Raw genomic sequence first — 13,691 nt, forward strand, 5'->3', positions numbered from 1 at the left:
GGGAAACTGACATCGCCCTTAACTGTCAGCACCAAGGAGACCTCCAGTCACGAAATGGCTCGCCAGTGAGAGCTTCCTCCGGGGGCTTGAGGTGTGTCGCTCTTCCTATCAAAAGCATCTGCTCCGTCGTCTGTTAGAAGTGTTAATAAGTGTTAATAAATGTACACCTGCCATATGTTTAACATGCTCCGTGCTCCTATGGTATTATCAAATCACCAACACAATATCTTACAAGTGAGACAAAAATAAATAGCACAAATGCTGTATATCGACCGTGAGTACCTTCAAAGTGCTCTACTTTCAGAGCATTGAGCACATGTCAACACTTACTTTGTAGTTGGAAAGGTAAGCAGAAAACCTTTAGCAATTAAGGTTTTCAGTCTCAAGTCTGATGGCCTCAGCCAGGAAAATCAATACGCAACTGTGCTAGTCAGAAAATAATCTCACTGGGGTGAGCAGCGTGAATAAAGGATCCAGGCTGACTTCAAAATATCATACGCCGACTGCAATCTGTATGCTTTTATGTGCCAGTAAACATCTGAATGGCGTTAGGGGGGAGTGAGCCGCAGCACTGCTTACTCACCGTGGCATTTTTGTGCCACGCAAGCATGTTCCTGGGCAGCGTCAGGCGCCCGGGCTGCCTTATGAGCTTGTGTAACAACTCATTAATAAAGTGGATAGGGACCAGAGTCACATCTTCAGCACATTTCATGAACTCGCCCGGGTTTGCAAATGCCAGTCAAAGTGATGCAGTGGTGACGGCCGGAGCTCTTTTCTGTCCACCCAAGTCATATCTCTAAGTGAGGAATCCACGCTTAAGCATATGGGGCCTGAGAAAAGAGCCCCAGAGCTCAGACCCCCCCAACCCCCCGCCCACGCCCCACTCCACCGCCTTGTGACGCAAGATCCAGACTGTAATAAGAGAAGCCGAGCATCTCTGGCAATTTTTCACAATGACTCAGCCATCAATCACAGGACCAGCTTTGTGAAAATGGGCTCAATTCTTCCTTTTCTTCCTACAATACTTTACATGGAGGATACAGTGGAAATAAAAAGGCGAACATGGTGAGAGAGAAGTAGATTTGTAACTCATCATCACACGGTAATCAAATGAATGTATCGGCCCAGGTGAAACAGGTGAAAGATGCTGAAACGCTCTGGAGGGCGGGGGTGAACAACACTTTTCACATACCACAGCCATTTAATCAATTACTACTATAAAAAATATTGATGTGTGCGGCTTTAAAGTCAAACAATTTACATAATTTATCTCCGAGTTCCTGAAGAAGAAGTTGATTACACAATCATCACAACCATCAGCGCTTCCACTGAACAGCACTGTGACTGACGAGTTGATTCATGTGACTTAACGGCTGACTTACCTTTTTTCCACATGTCTTCTGCCTGGATGAATGAGTCCAGGTGACTTTCACGTCTCCCTCTTAGCTTATCAAACCCATGTAAAACATTCAGTATCCGTAAAGAATTCATTGGTTACACCAGCAGTGATATTGAAATATTTATTACAGCTTATGAAATCACTGCTTCTATTGTAAAGCAGACCAGAGCATACAGAGCACATCCACTGTTGCTGGGCCAAAATTCATTTGGCACTAAAATGGACAGAGGGCTAATGAGAGATATTAACTCATAATTAAAAAAAATAAATGGATCGTTCCATCATTTGGAGGACCTTCGCTGTTATCCATATAAAAAGTGTTCCAAGACCCAGACAAAACACCAGAACTTTTGTCGTAGCTAAGTGATGAATCTTAATCAGTAATTTATTTGTTGGCAAACAAGTTTCACTGTTACAACAAATACTAGTTATGAGGTCATTCAACTTGGAAACCATTACAAAAAGGAATAAATAAGAAGCCATAATCATAGCCAATAATAAAAACTTATCTGTGCCACTAAACTTACTTCCGTCCTCCGTTTTATTACCGTTTATTTGAACAAATAAATAAATAGATTTTCCCCTTGAGGAAGAAAAAAGAAAAACACTTCCAGTTTTTCTCACGCCAAAAGCTCTTTCTTTAATAAGTAAAACAACCATCTTTTCTCTTGCATACAAGCGCCGAGTGCTCATCAATGTTCCATTTGTTCTTTTTCTGAGAAGCACAGGCGTTTTTCTGAATGTCAGTAAAGAGGCAGAATGCACTATGAACCTTTCTGAGGGACATCTCCTGATTAACTTGGACTTTATTCTGTCTCCTCGACGATCTGTGAATCAGAGCTCAGCCATCGACACATTTTTTTTATATTTTTTTTTAAAAGGGAAAAGAAATCAAACTGGAACAGGAACAAAAAGACCTGAAAACAAAGGTGATTATGTTGCACAAAAATGTCTGTACGATAAGTGTTTTGTTGTGATACTTTTTTTGTGTTATTTTGTTTCTGTTGAGATGGTAGTTTTCTCAGAAAGTGATTAAAGAGGAAAACAAAAAAACAGACTGGTACCAGAAACCCATAAAGGCCAGCACAACAGAACAGAATTGCTCCTAACCACTACATTTACAGAGACAAAGGGTTTGCTCGGAACAAAAAAAGCATACTATTATGTGCAATGCTAGTTATCTGTACAATTACATAGAAATATCTCATAATTCTCTTATTAGTTTTTTTTCTCCCTCTTTTTAACAACTGTTATTACAGTAAAATGAAAGAAAGAAAGAACAGCTATGCTTGAAAGCATACGATCAATAATTCCTTCATGGTAATTGTTCAAAATTTGTGGGTTTTTTGGGTTTTTTTTTGTCTTTTTTTTCATTGAAGGGACACTTCAGCAAACAAAATGTGCTGCAACTCACCAAAGAGGAAGAAAATCTTTCAAAAAGTCAATATAGATACAGAAGTATAATAAAATAGTCCTTCTTTTAAATTTTCCCATTTACTCTGGTGAAGTCTATAGTTTAGACTCGTATAGTGTGGGGCTATGCGGCTCCTCTCGACTGTCAGACTACGTCTCTGAGACCTAGATATCCTGTGTGGGTAATTGTCTCTTTTCACACCGAGACAAAAACACACCGATCCACACAGGGTTTGGGAGGAGGGGAGGAGGGGGAGGGGACACACAACATCAACAGATTCCTGCAATGTCTAACCAGATACAGTCGCGTATTAGCCCCCATATGTAGTAATTATCATCCTGTTTGTGTTCAGCAACGGCGAAGAGAACAGTTAATTGCTCCGCGTCAGTCTTCGGGACACAATAAAAAGAAAGGCTACCACTGCCAACGACTGATGGAACGAGGGAACACGGGGAAGAGAAGAGGACTACAGTAATAGGGGGACACTGGAAGAGTAAGGAGGGGTGTTGGGCCTATAGGCTGGTGACCAGGTGCGAGGGCTCCTGGTGGGCCTCTTCTGGAGATAGATCCTCTTTGTTTGGGGGCACGATAAAGCCATCACTGCTGCCCCGCCCTAGTTGGTAGTAGGAATGCAGCTGATGGAGGTGGTTGCGTGAGCCCAAGTTGGGCATGCTCTTGTAGTAAACGTCGTCCAAGCTGGCCTCCGGGCTCTTGGCTTCGCTGCCGTCCTTGGAGCCGTCGGCAGATTCTGCAGACGCGTCGGGCAGGCCGGACAGCATGGGCATGCTGGTATAAAGGGAGTCTCTCTGGTGGCTGTGGCTGGGTGACGAGCCCTCGTCCTCGGTGTGCTCGTTAGTGAGTAAGGGGAAGAAGCTTTCGCTGTTCTCCTGGGGGATCCTCCTCCGGGACGAGGAGGACGTGGTGGCAGACGAGAAGGGATGGTGGGGCAGTGGGAGGGGTGGGGGCACCGACTGGTGGAGGTGATTGTGAAGGTTGTCCACCGCCTGCAGCGTCGGCGGCGGTCTCTGAGGCAACAGAGGGGCGTTGGACTCCTCGCGGATTAACTCCAAGCCCAGGCCTTCGTCGTGGTGCGGACCAAAGGTGGAATGGTCATCGAGGCTCAGCGCGACATTCATGCCCATCCCCACCCCCAAGCCCATCCCATAGCCGCTGTCCTTGCCACCATTGCTCACATTATTGACCAGCTTATTCATTAGGTTCCGGTTCTGCTCGGTGGAGCGCTCGTGGGAATTGTTGAGGTAGGAGGGGATATAATTGGAGGTGAGCTCTTTCAGGATCTTCTTCTCCAGGGTGGTCTCCTTGTGGTTGTAGCCCCGGTCAATGATCTGGACGCAGTCACTCATGTAGTCGGCACTGGCGATGCTGTAGCTGTTGCCATGGTTACCATTCAGTGGTAGAGTATCCATGACACTTGTATCCCGGGCATTGTTCAGGATTCCCTCTGGAATGACAAACATGGGTTGGGTCGGGGGGTAGAGTGGGCGAATGAGTAGGGTGAAATCTGATGGGATGTAATTGCCAGAGCTAAATGTCAGCCATTTTTACAAACACGGATTACTACAATACTGCAGCGCTTTTATTATGAAATTTGTCCTGACCCTCAAGCACTCTCAGCAGGTAATGTCACCTTCAATTCTAATAAGTGCACTTTGTGGGAACAAAGACCCTCAGTATTTGTGCTGGGTAAGACATAAAGCACAATATTTATATCAAAATCCTGTGTAATGCAAATTATGAACATCATACACACTTACCTTGTCTTAAAAGAATATTTTCTACGACCCAATTTCACTTTTCATTGTTATAGATTATTCTATGGCGCTGATGAAAACACTGACATATGTGTGACACAACCACAACACAAAGCTCAAGCACAGCACAGAGACACAACACTTTAAGTACACAATTCAAGCAAAGACAAAAATCACAGCCATGCACCTCACACTTAGAGTGAACACAATCTATAGCACCAGCTGTAAATTTGGACCCCAGCCATATTGTCCCGTATGAGCACTGCATTGTAATCATCTTAATGTAATTTAGGGATGTCTGCTCTGTCCGTAAGAACACAGCCAGACGTCTCATGAAACATGAATTAGTTAAGATATCTCAGAATCAGCCCACACTGAAGGAGGGAGCCTTTCTGTTCTCTCTGCTGCGTGAACATGTAGATTTCAGATTTTATCAGTCGGGCCGAGTCCGTGCCATCGACATCAAAGCAAATGTTTGACGATAATTCAAACTAGCCCGGACACGGCCAATCCACGCGGTCAGACCATTTGAAAATTTGACATGACGCATTTTCTGAGACCTTCAAGAAGTGTATTAGCTTGATCAAAGTGAATGGCGGAAAAAAAAAAACAAAACACAAGTGCGTGTACAAAGGCACGGATTTTCAATATTCGCTGGAAAGAATACAGATCAATTCCTATTGATGTGCCTCATAAAATGTTGAGGTGAGTCTGGATGTTGACTGTAATTGGATTGGTTTCTTTGGGGTGTCGTAGCAAAAAAGGGCCGGTGGATATTTGCCTGTGCTGAGCAGCAGATGCACTGAAGTCTACATCGAGTGGTGCACACTACAGTGAGCAGAGGAATTCATAATGTGATTTAAACTGATTTTAGCAGCAGCTCGATCTAAACTGGTGAGGGCCTTTGTCATAAAAGAATGCTATTACTTCCAAAGGGAATGACTTCTTTTTTTCATTAGCCCTTTGTCAGCACTGAGTGAAAAGAAAAGTAAAGCCAAAGTCAATTACATTTGATAAGCAATGTTTAGTTTGACTCCCATACTTGTCTCTCTGTAGGGCTCTTTTAGGGACAGCATGAGGGAAAGGAAAGAAGAAAAGAAAACACAATAAGCATAACAGTGACAGGTAGAAGAGAAATGTGCACATACAGTATGCTGATGACGCATCAAGAAAATGTTTTCTAGGATGCTATTGTCTGTCACCATGCACAGAGGAAAACCACAAGATATCTACTAAACAAATACAGAAGAGAAGACTTAGCGCTGGATCATCGTGCTAAAACGCGGCACTGGTGCTTGTGCATCAAATGCACCAGTAAATCTCTTGATGCATTAGCATTTTCATCCTTTCAGATATTTCCTTTTACATCTACGGCAATGTAAGTGAGTTATAGCCCTCTGTCATGGGCTCCGATGCAGCACTTGTATTGTATACATAAATTATCAGCTGATCAAAGCTCGGTTTTTACACCAGTTTCTCCGTTTTACAGACTCCCAAAGTTACGGCAGAGAGTTGGAATAAAAATTGTGCACGGGGAGGAAAATAGCAGCGTTGGACTGATCCCTGAGGGAAGTGAATTTCTTGTTGGCGGATTAGAGATGGGTTCTCCTACTCAGATAATTTGTATAAATAATATATATTAATAATAAGAAGAAAAAGAATTTGTAGTTGTGTAATAGGAAAAGACCAAAATATATGTATAAAAAAAATACAAAATAATGTGTGGATAGAGCCAAATCTTGAGTTTATCACGATCAATTATTGCATCAAATTAACGGCCGTCCCCATGTTGTTCTTCAGAATATTTCTTCTTTTTTTTTTTGCATTTTAAATTGCGATATCAGATTTGATGACATTTATCACGCACAATAATGTTTAACATACAAACAGCATCATAAAAATGGAAGAACTGCTGAAACTAAAAATAGAGACACAGAAGAAAATGGCACACAAGCTTCACTGACAACATTAGAGCACATTTAAGGTAATGATTGGGAATGTATCCGGCTCGCGGAGGGAAACCACTCTCCATCATTTTTTTGCAACATTTATGTTGGCCAAACAGCCGCGTCTGAGTGGGACTTATGTAACCGAATTGCATGCCCCAACCTAAAGCCGAGATACACCTCCACTGAAAAACCCCACAGCAAAACAAACCTGCAGGGTTTTTGTGATAAAGCTACAGTTTGTTCAATGCTAACACAGAACATCTAGAGCAGTGTTTTTTTAATCAAAGTCCTGTAAAAACCCTCGAGGGCAGGAATCTAGCATCTCAGCTTAGTGCAAGTCCATTACTTTTAACTCTCCAGTCCTAAAGTTACTCACTGTTCCTGGGGAGGAACAAACATGTGCAACCTCACAGCTTCTCCAGGACCAGACATTAAAAAAACACTGCCCCAGCCACAATGTAAAAGAATGAAAAGAAGCTAGCACACCTTGTGTGTTGTACATGCCCAGAGGGTTGTTATAGACTGCCGATTCCCCAAGCAATGTATTATAGGGATTGTTAGTGCCATGAGGACGTAGGAGTGCATTAGGTATAAGATGGTTAGCCATAGCCCCTGGAGCAGCCAGAAAGAGACAGAGTGAGACAGAGGAGAAGAAGAGCGTAGACAGGAAAAAGGTAGGTGGGCAGATAAATTGAGATATAGACAGAGAGAGAGAGAGAGAGAGAGAGAGAGAGAGAGAGAGAGAGAGAGAGAGAGAGCGCAAGAGAGAGAAAGAGAGAGAGAGAGAGAAAGAGAGAGAACATACATATCAGTTCGGCAGATGCAGCTGAGCAATGACAGCCATTAACATCCAAATGATCACATGATCATTAATGTGAGGGGTTTTGCTACATGAAAAGTGGCAGAGCTGAACTGACATGGCTAATGGGACCGATGGAAAGTGTGTTAATTGTGTTGTTAATGCCGGCCATTAGTGTTAAGCCTGTTTTTGTGCTCCACATACAGGCAGCGCACTCGTGTTAACAGACATAAATTACAGAGAAGCACCGACGGGGCCGACGCAACACATGTACTATTACATTTCTACTCAAACAGGACACAGTACAATAATGAGATCACTTTTTAAAGGCAGAGGAAATAAATAAAACAGGTGCTCTCAATGCAATGATTAGCAAGGGTAACTAAGAGGGGTTAGCCCTGTCAAGATCTGATGAAGTGGTGTGGTGGGCTGTAGTTTAAGTGAAGAATTTATAGGTTGGGTCTCTTTTAACCTTTCAAAGAACCAAAGCAAAAATTAGTGTAAAGAGAGGATTAACGTTGTCTACGTTGGCTCTAATGAAAGAAGTAAGTTTAGCATGTTTGGGTGATGAGCTTACATCCACAGCTGTAACCAGTGGACTGTATGTAAAGATCGACGCCATGAAGAATGCCCAGAAGTGAAGCCAAAACATTTCTAACGCCCTCTGGTAGCATGTATGGGATGCTATCAGAGTTGTGGTTAATGTTAGCTAACTAACAAGAGAATGAAGCTGCATTAGGTTAAATATGAAGCACAAACGTACCGCTTGAAATATGAAGTATTTGGACTAAGCAGCCAGATGTTGGTCAGTCATGTTGCTGAGCATTGTAATTTCAGCCTGCAGAATCAACTTTTTTAGAAATGAAAGTCCTGCTTCTGTCTCCCTCCTCCTGAAACCACGGGTGGTAAATCCGCCACTGGTTTCATTTTTAAACTGCATACTGTATGTGCAGTGTGGGAACGGATAGCTTGAAAGTCATGCAGACATGGTAACAGCCTTGCAAATGGCCACATACTGCACTATTACTATTGCTTTTTTTTTGCCATTGCCAATCTTGTGAACTGGTATTTGGTCCGGTGGTGCAATATTTCCTTTTTTCCACAAAGAGCAAAGTTCAAATTCTGTCTGATTCACTTATGTGTCATCGCTAAAATAAACTTTTGAATCAAGTGTCACGTCCTCTCTTTAGTCGAGATTGGTCATTACTTTGCTCTGGCCTCGCCTCCTTCTGCACAAACAGAATGGAGGCTCATTTTCTACTCATGCGTCGCTCGTCCTCAGATACTTGCTGCCAGGATGTTACCCGGGTGACTCATCAGTTTTCCCAACCACATACAAACCACACCAAGGCAACCTTCACAGACCGAGCCCCGTGATTAGCTCCAGATATGAAGGCTGCAATCTTAAACATGAATAGCGCAGATTCCCTGATGTTTGTTTTTTTTCTTAGCTGTTGATAAAAAATAATTTCTCTCCGAGCGTTTGAATGCATTATGCGGAATATCAAGTATGCCGAAAATATTTGCGACTCGCGCTCATTTCCTGTTTACAAGATGTTTTTTCCCCTCCCTGTCAACATGATATGATGCTATTATTTTTAAAGCAGCCAGATTTCAAGATGTATGAGGGCGGAACATGCATGTAGCTTCCTCCAGTGCAGGTAAATACCTTTTATCTGAGGTAAGAGTACACGGCAATTAGATCCTCTGGCAGAGTGTACTGTTATTTTCTAATGCTCTGAATCTGTCATACCAACAGAGAAAGGCTTTTTTTTATTACCTTGTGATCACCCCAATCTTTTGAAAAGTTCTTCCTTTTCTTTTTTACTTTTTGACAACACAACTATTTTCCGTCCTGAAAGAGTCTCCTTAATAAAATGTTAAAAAGAAACTGCAATCTTTCAGCATTCTTCACCTGAGTTTAGTATTAATTAGGCGTATTATAATTTTCGCATGGAAATCAATGTTGTTTTGATTTTAAAAAGCAGTAATTTGTTGCTGCTGCTGCCACCGCTTTCCCTAATTACAGTGCATTCCATACGCATTCTTGCGACGACTCTTTCCCCACTTATTGTGTCTGCGTTTGATAAATTGGACAATTTCCAAAACCGCACTGATTGTGTGGTGCAATAATCCCGAATGCTGGGATAAATTGAACATGCAAACGCTATCAAGATGATTGCATGACTCTGCTCTCGAGGAGAGCGCAGCCAGAGTGTCAGCTGCGAGCTCACTCTCAGGTGCGAAGCGGTGGCGGCAGGGGGAAGCTGGTTGGAGAGGAGGGTTTTTTTTCAGCAGGAAAATGTCTCTCCTCAACACATAATTCCTTAATAACAACACCGGAGCAGCCCAGCTGCGGGTAAGTGCAGTTCTATTTGCATCTGCTCCTGATGACACTTGTGATGGGGAGACACTCTTGAGCTCTTCCAAGTGTTGTCTCTATCAGATCCAGCCTGGTAAGAAGCCAGGGGGTGTAAAATTAATAATTTCTATCTCCGCCTTTTGCCTTTATGGAAGATCCATGTACGCTTTTTTCCCTTCAACAAGCCGACCCACCGCTCCACCTCCCACCCCAATTCAGCCTCTGTGTGACTGAGAAAGGCTGTGTCTGTTGATGGTGCTGAGCTGAGTGCCTAATTATTGAGATCCTGACACTTCCTCCCTGTGTCGAACATTAATCCATCATTGTAACTATGCATTAGTGTCTATGCAGGCAGGCGCCCAGAGCGAATTTAGCGAGTGAGCAGTGTGGAACTCGAGCCCTCCATCAAGAGATGCGATGAGCGGGGAGAGTGTTAGAGAGGGATGCCAGCCAGGACAGTATTTGCTACTTGATGTTGGAGTTGCAGTCTGGTATCTATTTTCTGTGTAACCTGAGAGACTTGGAAGTTAACTCTATTCACTGCGCTGCTGTCAAATGCATTATTCTTAAATACTTTTTATCAACGTGTTCCTACGAGGGAATTCCACTGAATTGATTTTTTTATTTCAGGTTTTTTATTCGGCACTTTCCCTCAAAGTATGCCCAGTTTCACATTCAAGGTTTTTGCAGTCAGCTAACATGACTACAATTTCCATAAACAAGCTAATGAAATGCATGATGCATCAAAAATAGCATTTACTCACTTGGGTTTTTATTTTTTTTTTTTTTTGTATTGTTTGGAGTGACAGCCTTTCTGTAGAGTCCTTTAAATTACCAGACGGTGGAAAAGTCTTTTTGATGCCTAAAAATAACAACATAATAAACAATTTTCCTGAGCAGCATGACACCAGAGGAGGATTTTATCCTTTCAATCAATGCCTTGTATTCACAATCATGCTCTCTTTCAACCAGGCAGACATGACGACAAGCACACCCCGCTATGTGAGCGTGACATGGCTATTGACAGCAGTTATGATGCATCTCATTACTCATATTTAAGAACTGGCTTCAGCATTTGGTGATAATTGACAGTTGTGAGGAATAGTGCCTCTTTTACTTCAAATTTTTTACTATTTGGAGCGAACCTTTTGGAAAACCGACTTATTTTGCCTTGACTTGAGATGTCGTGTCCCACCTTTGAGAGTGAAAGCTTGCCAAAAAAAAAGAGGATTTTTAAACTCTAAAGCTGTTGCGTGACATTAAGTGGAAAAAGCTTTTATGAAGAAAGTGTGGTTGTGGCATTAGTCATGTAGTCTAAGGTTCAGGCCAGTGCAGGGAGGAGTCATTCATTCGTACCTCTGTTGAGTGACGCAGAGCTGTTGATGTCGCCGGTCATGAAAGAGGACTCGGACTGCTTTCTGACCGTGTCATTCCACATTCGACGGATGCGGCTCTGCAGGGACAAACAACATGTCAAAACACATCAGACTCTCACTCTGAAAGCTATCAGTAATACAGCTAAAAAGTCTGCATATGGGAGTTTAACTGCAAGTAATTTCTCCTCAAAGGTACATTCACCGACTTTCTAGCACAGTAAAGGCGTAGATGTGATGCTTTAAAAGGGCCTGTCAGCTTTCTAACCTAGTATTCAACCCATGAAACACGTCAGCTGTGGGGATAAGTAACTTCAATTAAAGATGAGCATTAGTACTGGGATAGGTGAAGTCAATAATAAAGTCATCAGTCAAGCTCTTCGAATCAGTGTCTCAGGTTGCAAAGACTCAATCCAAGAGGGTTCATCCTGGTTAATTATGATAGAGTCCCATGGGCTGTTGCACAAGCTAAGGGTCTGGATATCCAACCAAGGAGCTGACTACTTTCTGTCCTGTGCCAGTGGGGTTTGGCAGAGGATGTCAGATTATTGTATAACAGGTTTGGTGACGGTGGAAAGAAAATGCAAACTGCAGAAAACGCTGTGCAAAATGGATACTGAGGCCTTATTCTTGTAGTTTTGGTAACAACAACACTCTACTAAAGTCTCATCTTCATACTGACATAATTACAATTTATTATCATTACAGCATTACAGTAGGGCTTAAGCTAAAAAAGGACAAGTTTGAGTGCAAAGTCACACAGTGAAGCAACACTCTTAGAACGCTTTTTTTCTGCAACTGCTATTCGACACCTCAGACAGATTTCAGCCTAATTAAGTCATTGCCGCTGCCATTAACTGAACCTGAAGCGACTGCCACAGCACCTCACCTCATCGCTCCCTGAGATTCTCCACTGAAGTGTGACATTCAGGCTGTGAACACAAAAGCTTTAATCCTCACAAACGATGTTAAATAAAATTCCTGTGCAGAGCGTCAACCCAAGACGGACGTGTTGTTTGGGGCACGTCGCTGTCGACCCCCCCCGGTGACGCGCGGCTCACATATTCTAACAGCATCATATACTGACACAGCTGATCTCATTAACATATTGTACATCGCGCTGTCCCCTCGCACTTGGAGGCACAGATGGGTTGAAAATGACACTGCTGTTTTTTCGTGTTTTTTGGACAGATAAAAACCGTTCACAGCCAGCGGCCTTGAATGTACTTCGCTGATTACACATTCATTTAGAAGCCTCGGCGTTAGCAATAAACAACCGCATCTTTCTGAGTGTTTCCATTCCTGTCTGGCTCATATAGAGCGACTGAGGTTAGAGCCATCTTGTCAAAGCACTGTGTATAATTAAACACTTTGATCTGTCGGCAGAATCCAGCTTGTATCGTGGGCTGCCACTGCATGCTTGACTCTGAGGACTATTTATAATTGAACACTGGAAGGAAATCACTCTCTTTAGAATATGGATATGATGTTCAATTATAGTGTATCGTGGCAATACATCTTATACTTCATGTCAACGTGGGAGGAATGCATTAACAGTTGACTTTACAGGGAGCCTCGCCACATACACGCAGAATTCACATGTTTTGGCAGAGACAAATAAATCTGTATTCGTGAGCAATCCCTCACAAAAAGCTCGAGCCAACGCTTCCGTCAGCGCCACTGTACCAACGTGAAAATGAATTGCAGACTGACTTCAATGTTCAGCTTACCAAGCAGCACATTATCCTGCTATCGCTTCCAAACAAGGACATATGTTGCACTTCCTTGAAATCTATCACGCATACCTACACAGCCACCTTTAAAATCTGTTCTCATCCACTCCATCAGGAGGTGCACATCTGTGTAATGTCACAGATTATCACCTACAAATAAGCAACCCACACTTCTGATGAAGTTCAGTAGTATTCCAAAACCAAGCAAGCATTCGCTGGTCCAGATTTGCTAAAGAAGACAGACTCAAGGATGTGATGAAAGAAAAGAAAGAGCATTTAAAGTGTCACGCCACCTGAGAGCCTGTGGAATAACGTCCCGGAGCACGAGAGGCGGTGCCTTTTCCAGAGCCGATGGAGCTGTCCACACTTTTGCCACTGCAGCAGTGAGTGCGCAGGCACTTCCCATACTCCTTACGCACCTGTATGAATCAAGCACAAGTACACACTGAACATTAGACCAAATCCAAGGCTAATAACCCCATTTCATACTTTTGGAGATGCTCTTCTGGCACACTCACTGAAGCATGAAATGAAGGCAATGATATGTGCAGTCAACTGATGTCGCGTTGCACATTTTCAGGCATGAGTCGGTACCTTTTTCTGCAGCACACAGTGGAAGATGAAGATGAACATCCCCTGCAGGGAGTTGAAGATGGTGAACAGGTAGGCCATGACCACCGTGCTCTCGTTGACATACATCAGGCCAAAGGCCCAGGTCAGGCCCAGCAGGCACAGCAAGGCGATCGCCCCGATCACCCACGATCTGCGAAATAAACAAGCAGCCACCTTACAAACCTGTAGGCAGATTTAATCCTCAAAATGTTAAAACTGATTTTAATGGCAGATTTAATAGCAGCAGCTTTATTTGTAGTGTGTGATAGCAATTAAAT

General features: G+C 43.0%; 1 protein-coding gene across 21 annotated transcripts in view; it reads right to left on the reverse strand.

Annotated features, from left to right (window-relative positions):
* Positions 1 to 1,506: 1,506 nt before the first annotated feature.
* Positions 1,507 to 13,691, reverse strand: part of LOC119027225 (adhesion G protein-coupled receptor L3-like) — a 211,437-nt gene continuing 199,252 nt past the window's right edge. For 6 of the 21 annotated variants that reach the window (XM_037112192.1, XM_037112195.1, XM_037112193.1 and 3 more), the window contains 6 exons: positions 13,396 to 13,564; positions 13,095 to 13,220; positions 11,052 to 11,148; positions 7,021 to 7,146; positions 5,628 to 5,645; positions 1,507 to 4,275 (listed from right to left, as the gene is read on the reverse strand). In XM_037112192.1, the coding sequence (XP_036968087.1) occupies positions 3,326 to 4,275; positions 5,628 to 5,645; positions 7,021 to 7,146; positions 11,052 to 11,148; positions 13,095 to 13,220; positions 13,396 to 13,564 (1,486 nt within the window). In that variant the 3' untranslated portion in view covers positions 1,507 to 3,325. Of the gene's footprint in view, positions 4,276 to 5,593; positions 5,646 to 7,020; positions 7,147 to 11,051; positions 11,149 to 13,094; positions 13,221 to 13,395; positions 13,565 to 13,691 lie in introns of all 21 variants that reach the window. The other 15 variants (XM_037112208.1, XM_037112206.1, XM_037112207.1 and 12 more) reach the window with 5 other exon arrangements.

This window comes from Acanthopagrus latus, chromosome 10 (assembly GCF_904848185.1).
Source record: "Acanthopagrus latus isolate v.2019 chromosome 10, fAcaLat1.1, whole genome shotgun sequence".
NCBI classification, from domain to species: domain Eukaryota; kingdom Metazoa; phylum Chordata; class Actinopteri; order Spariformes; family Sparidae; genus Acanthopagrus; species Acanthopagrus latus.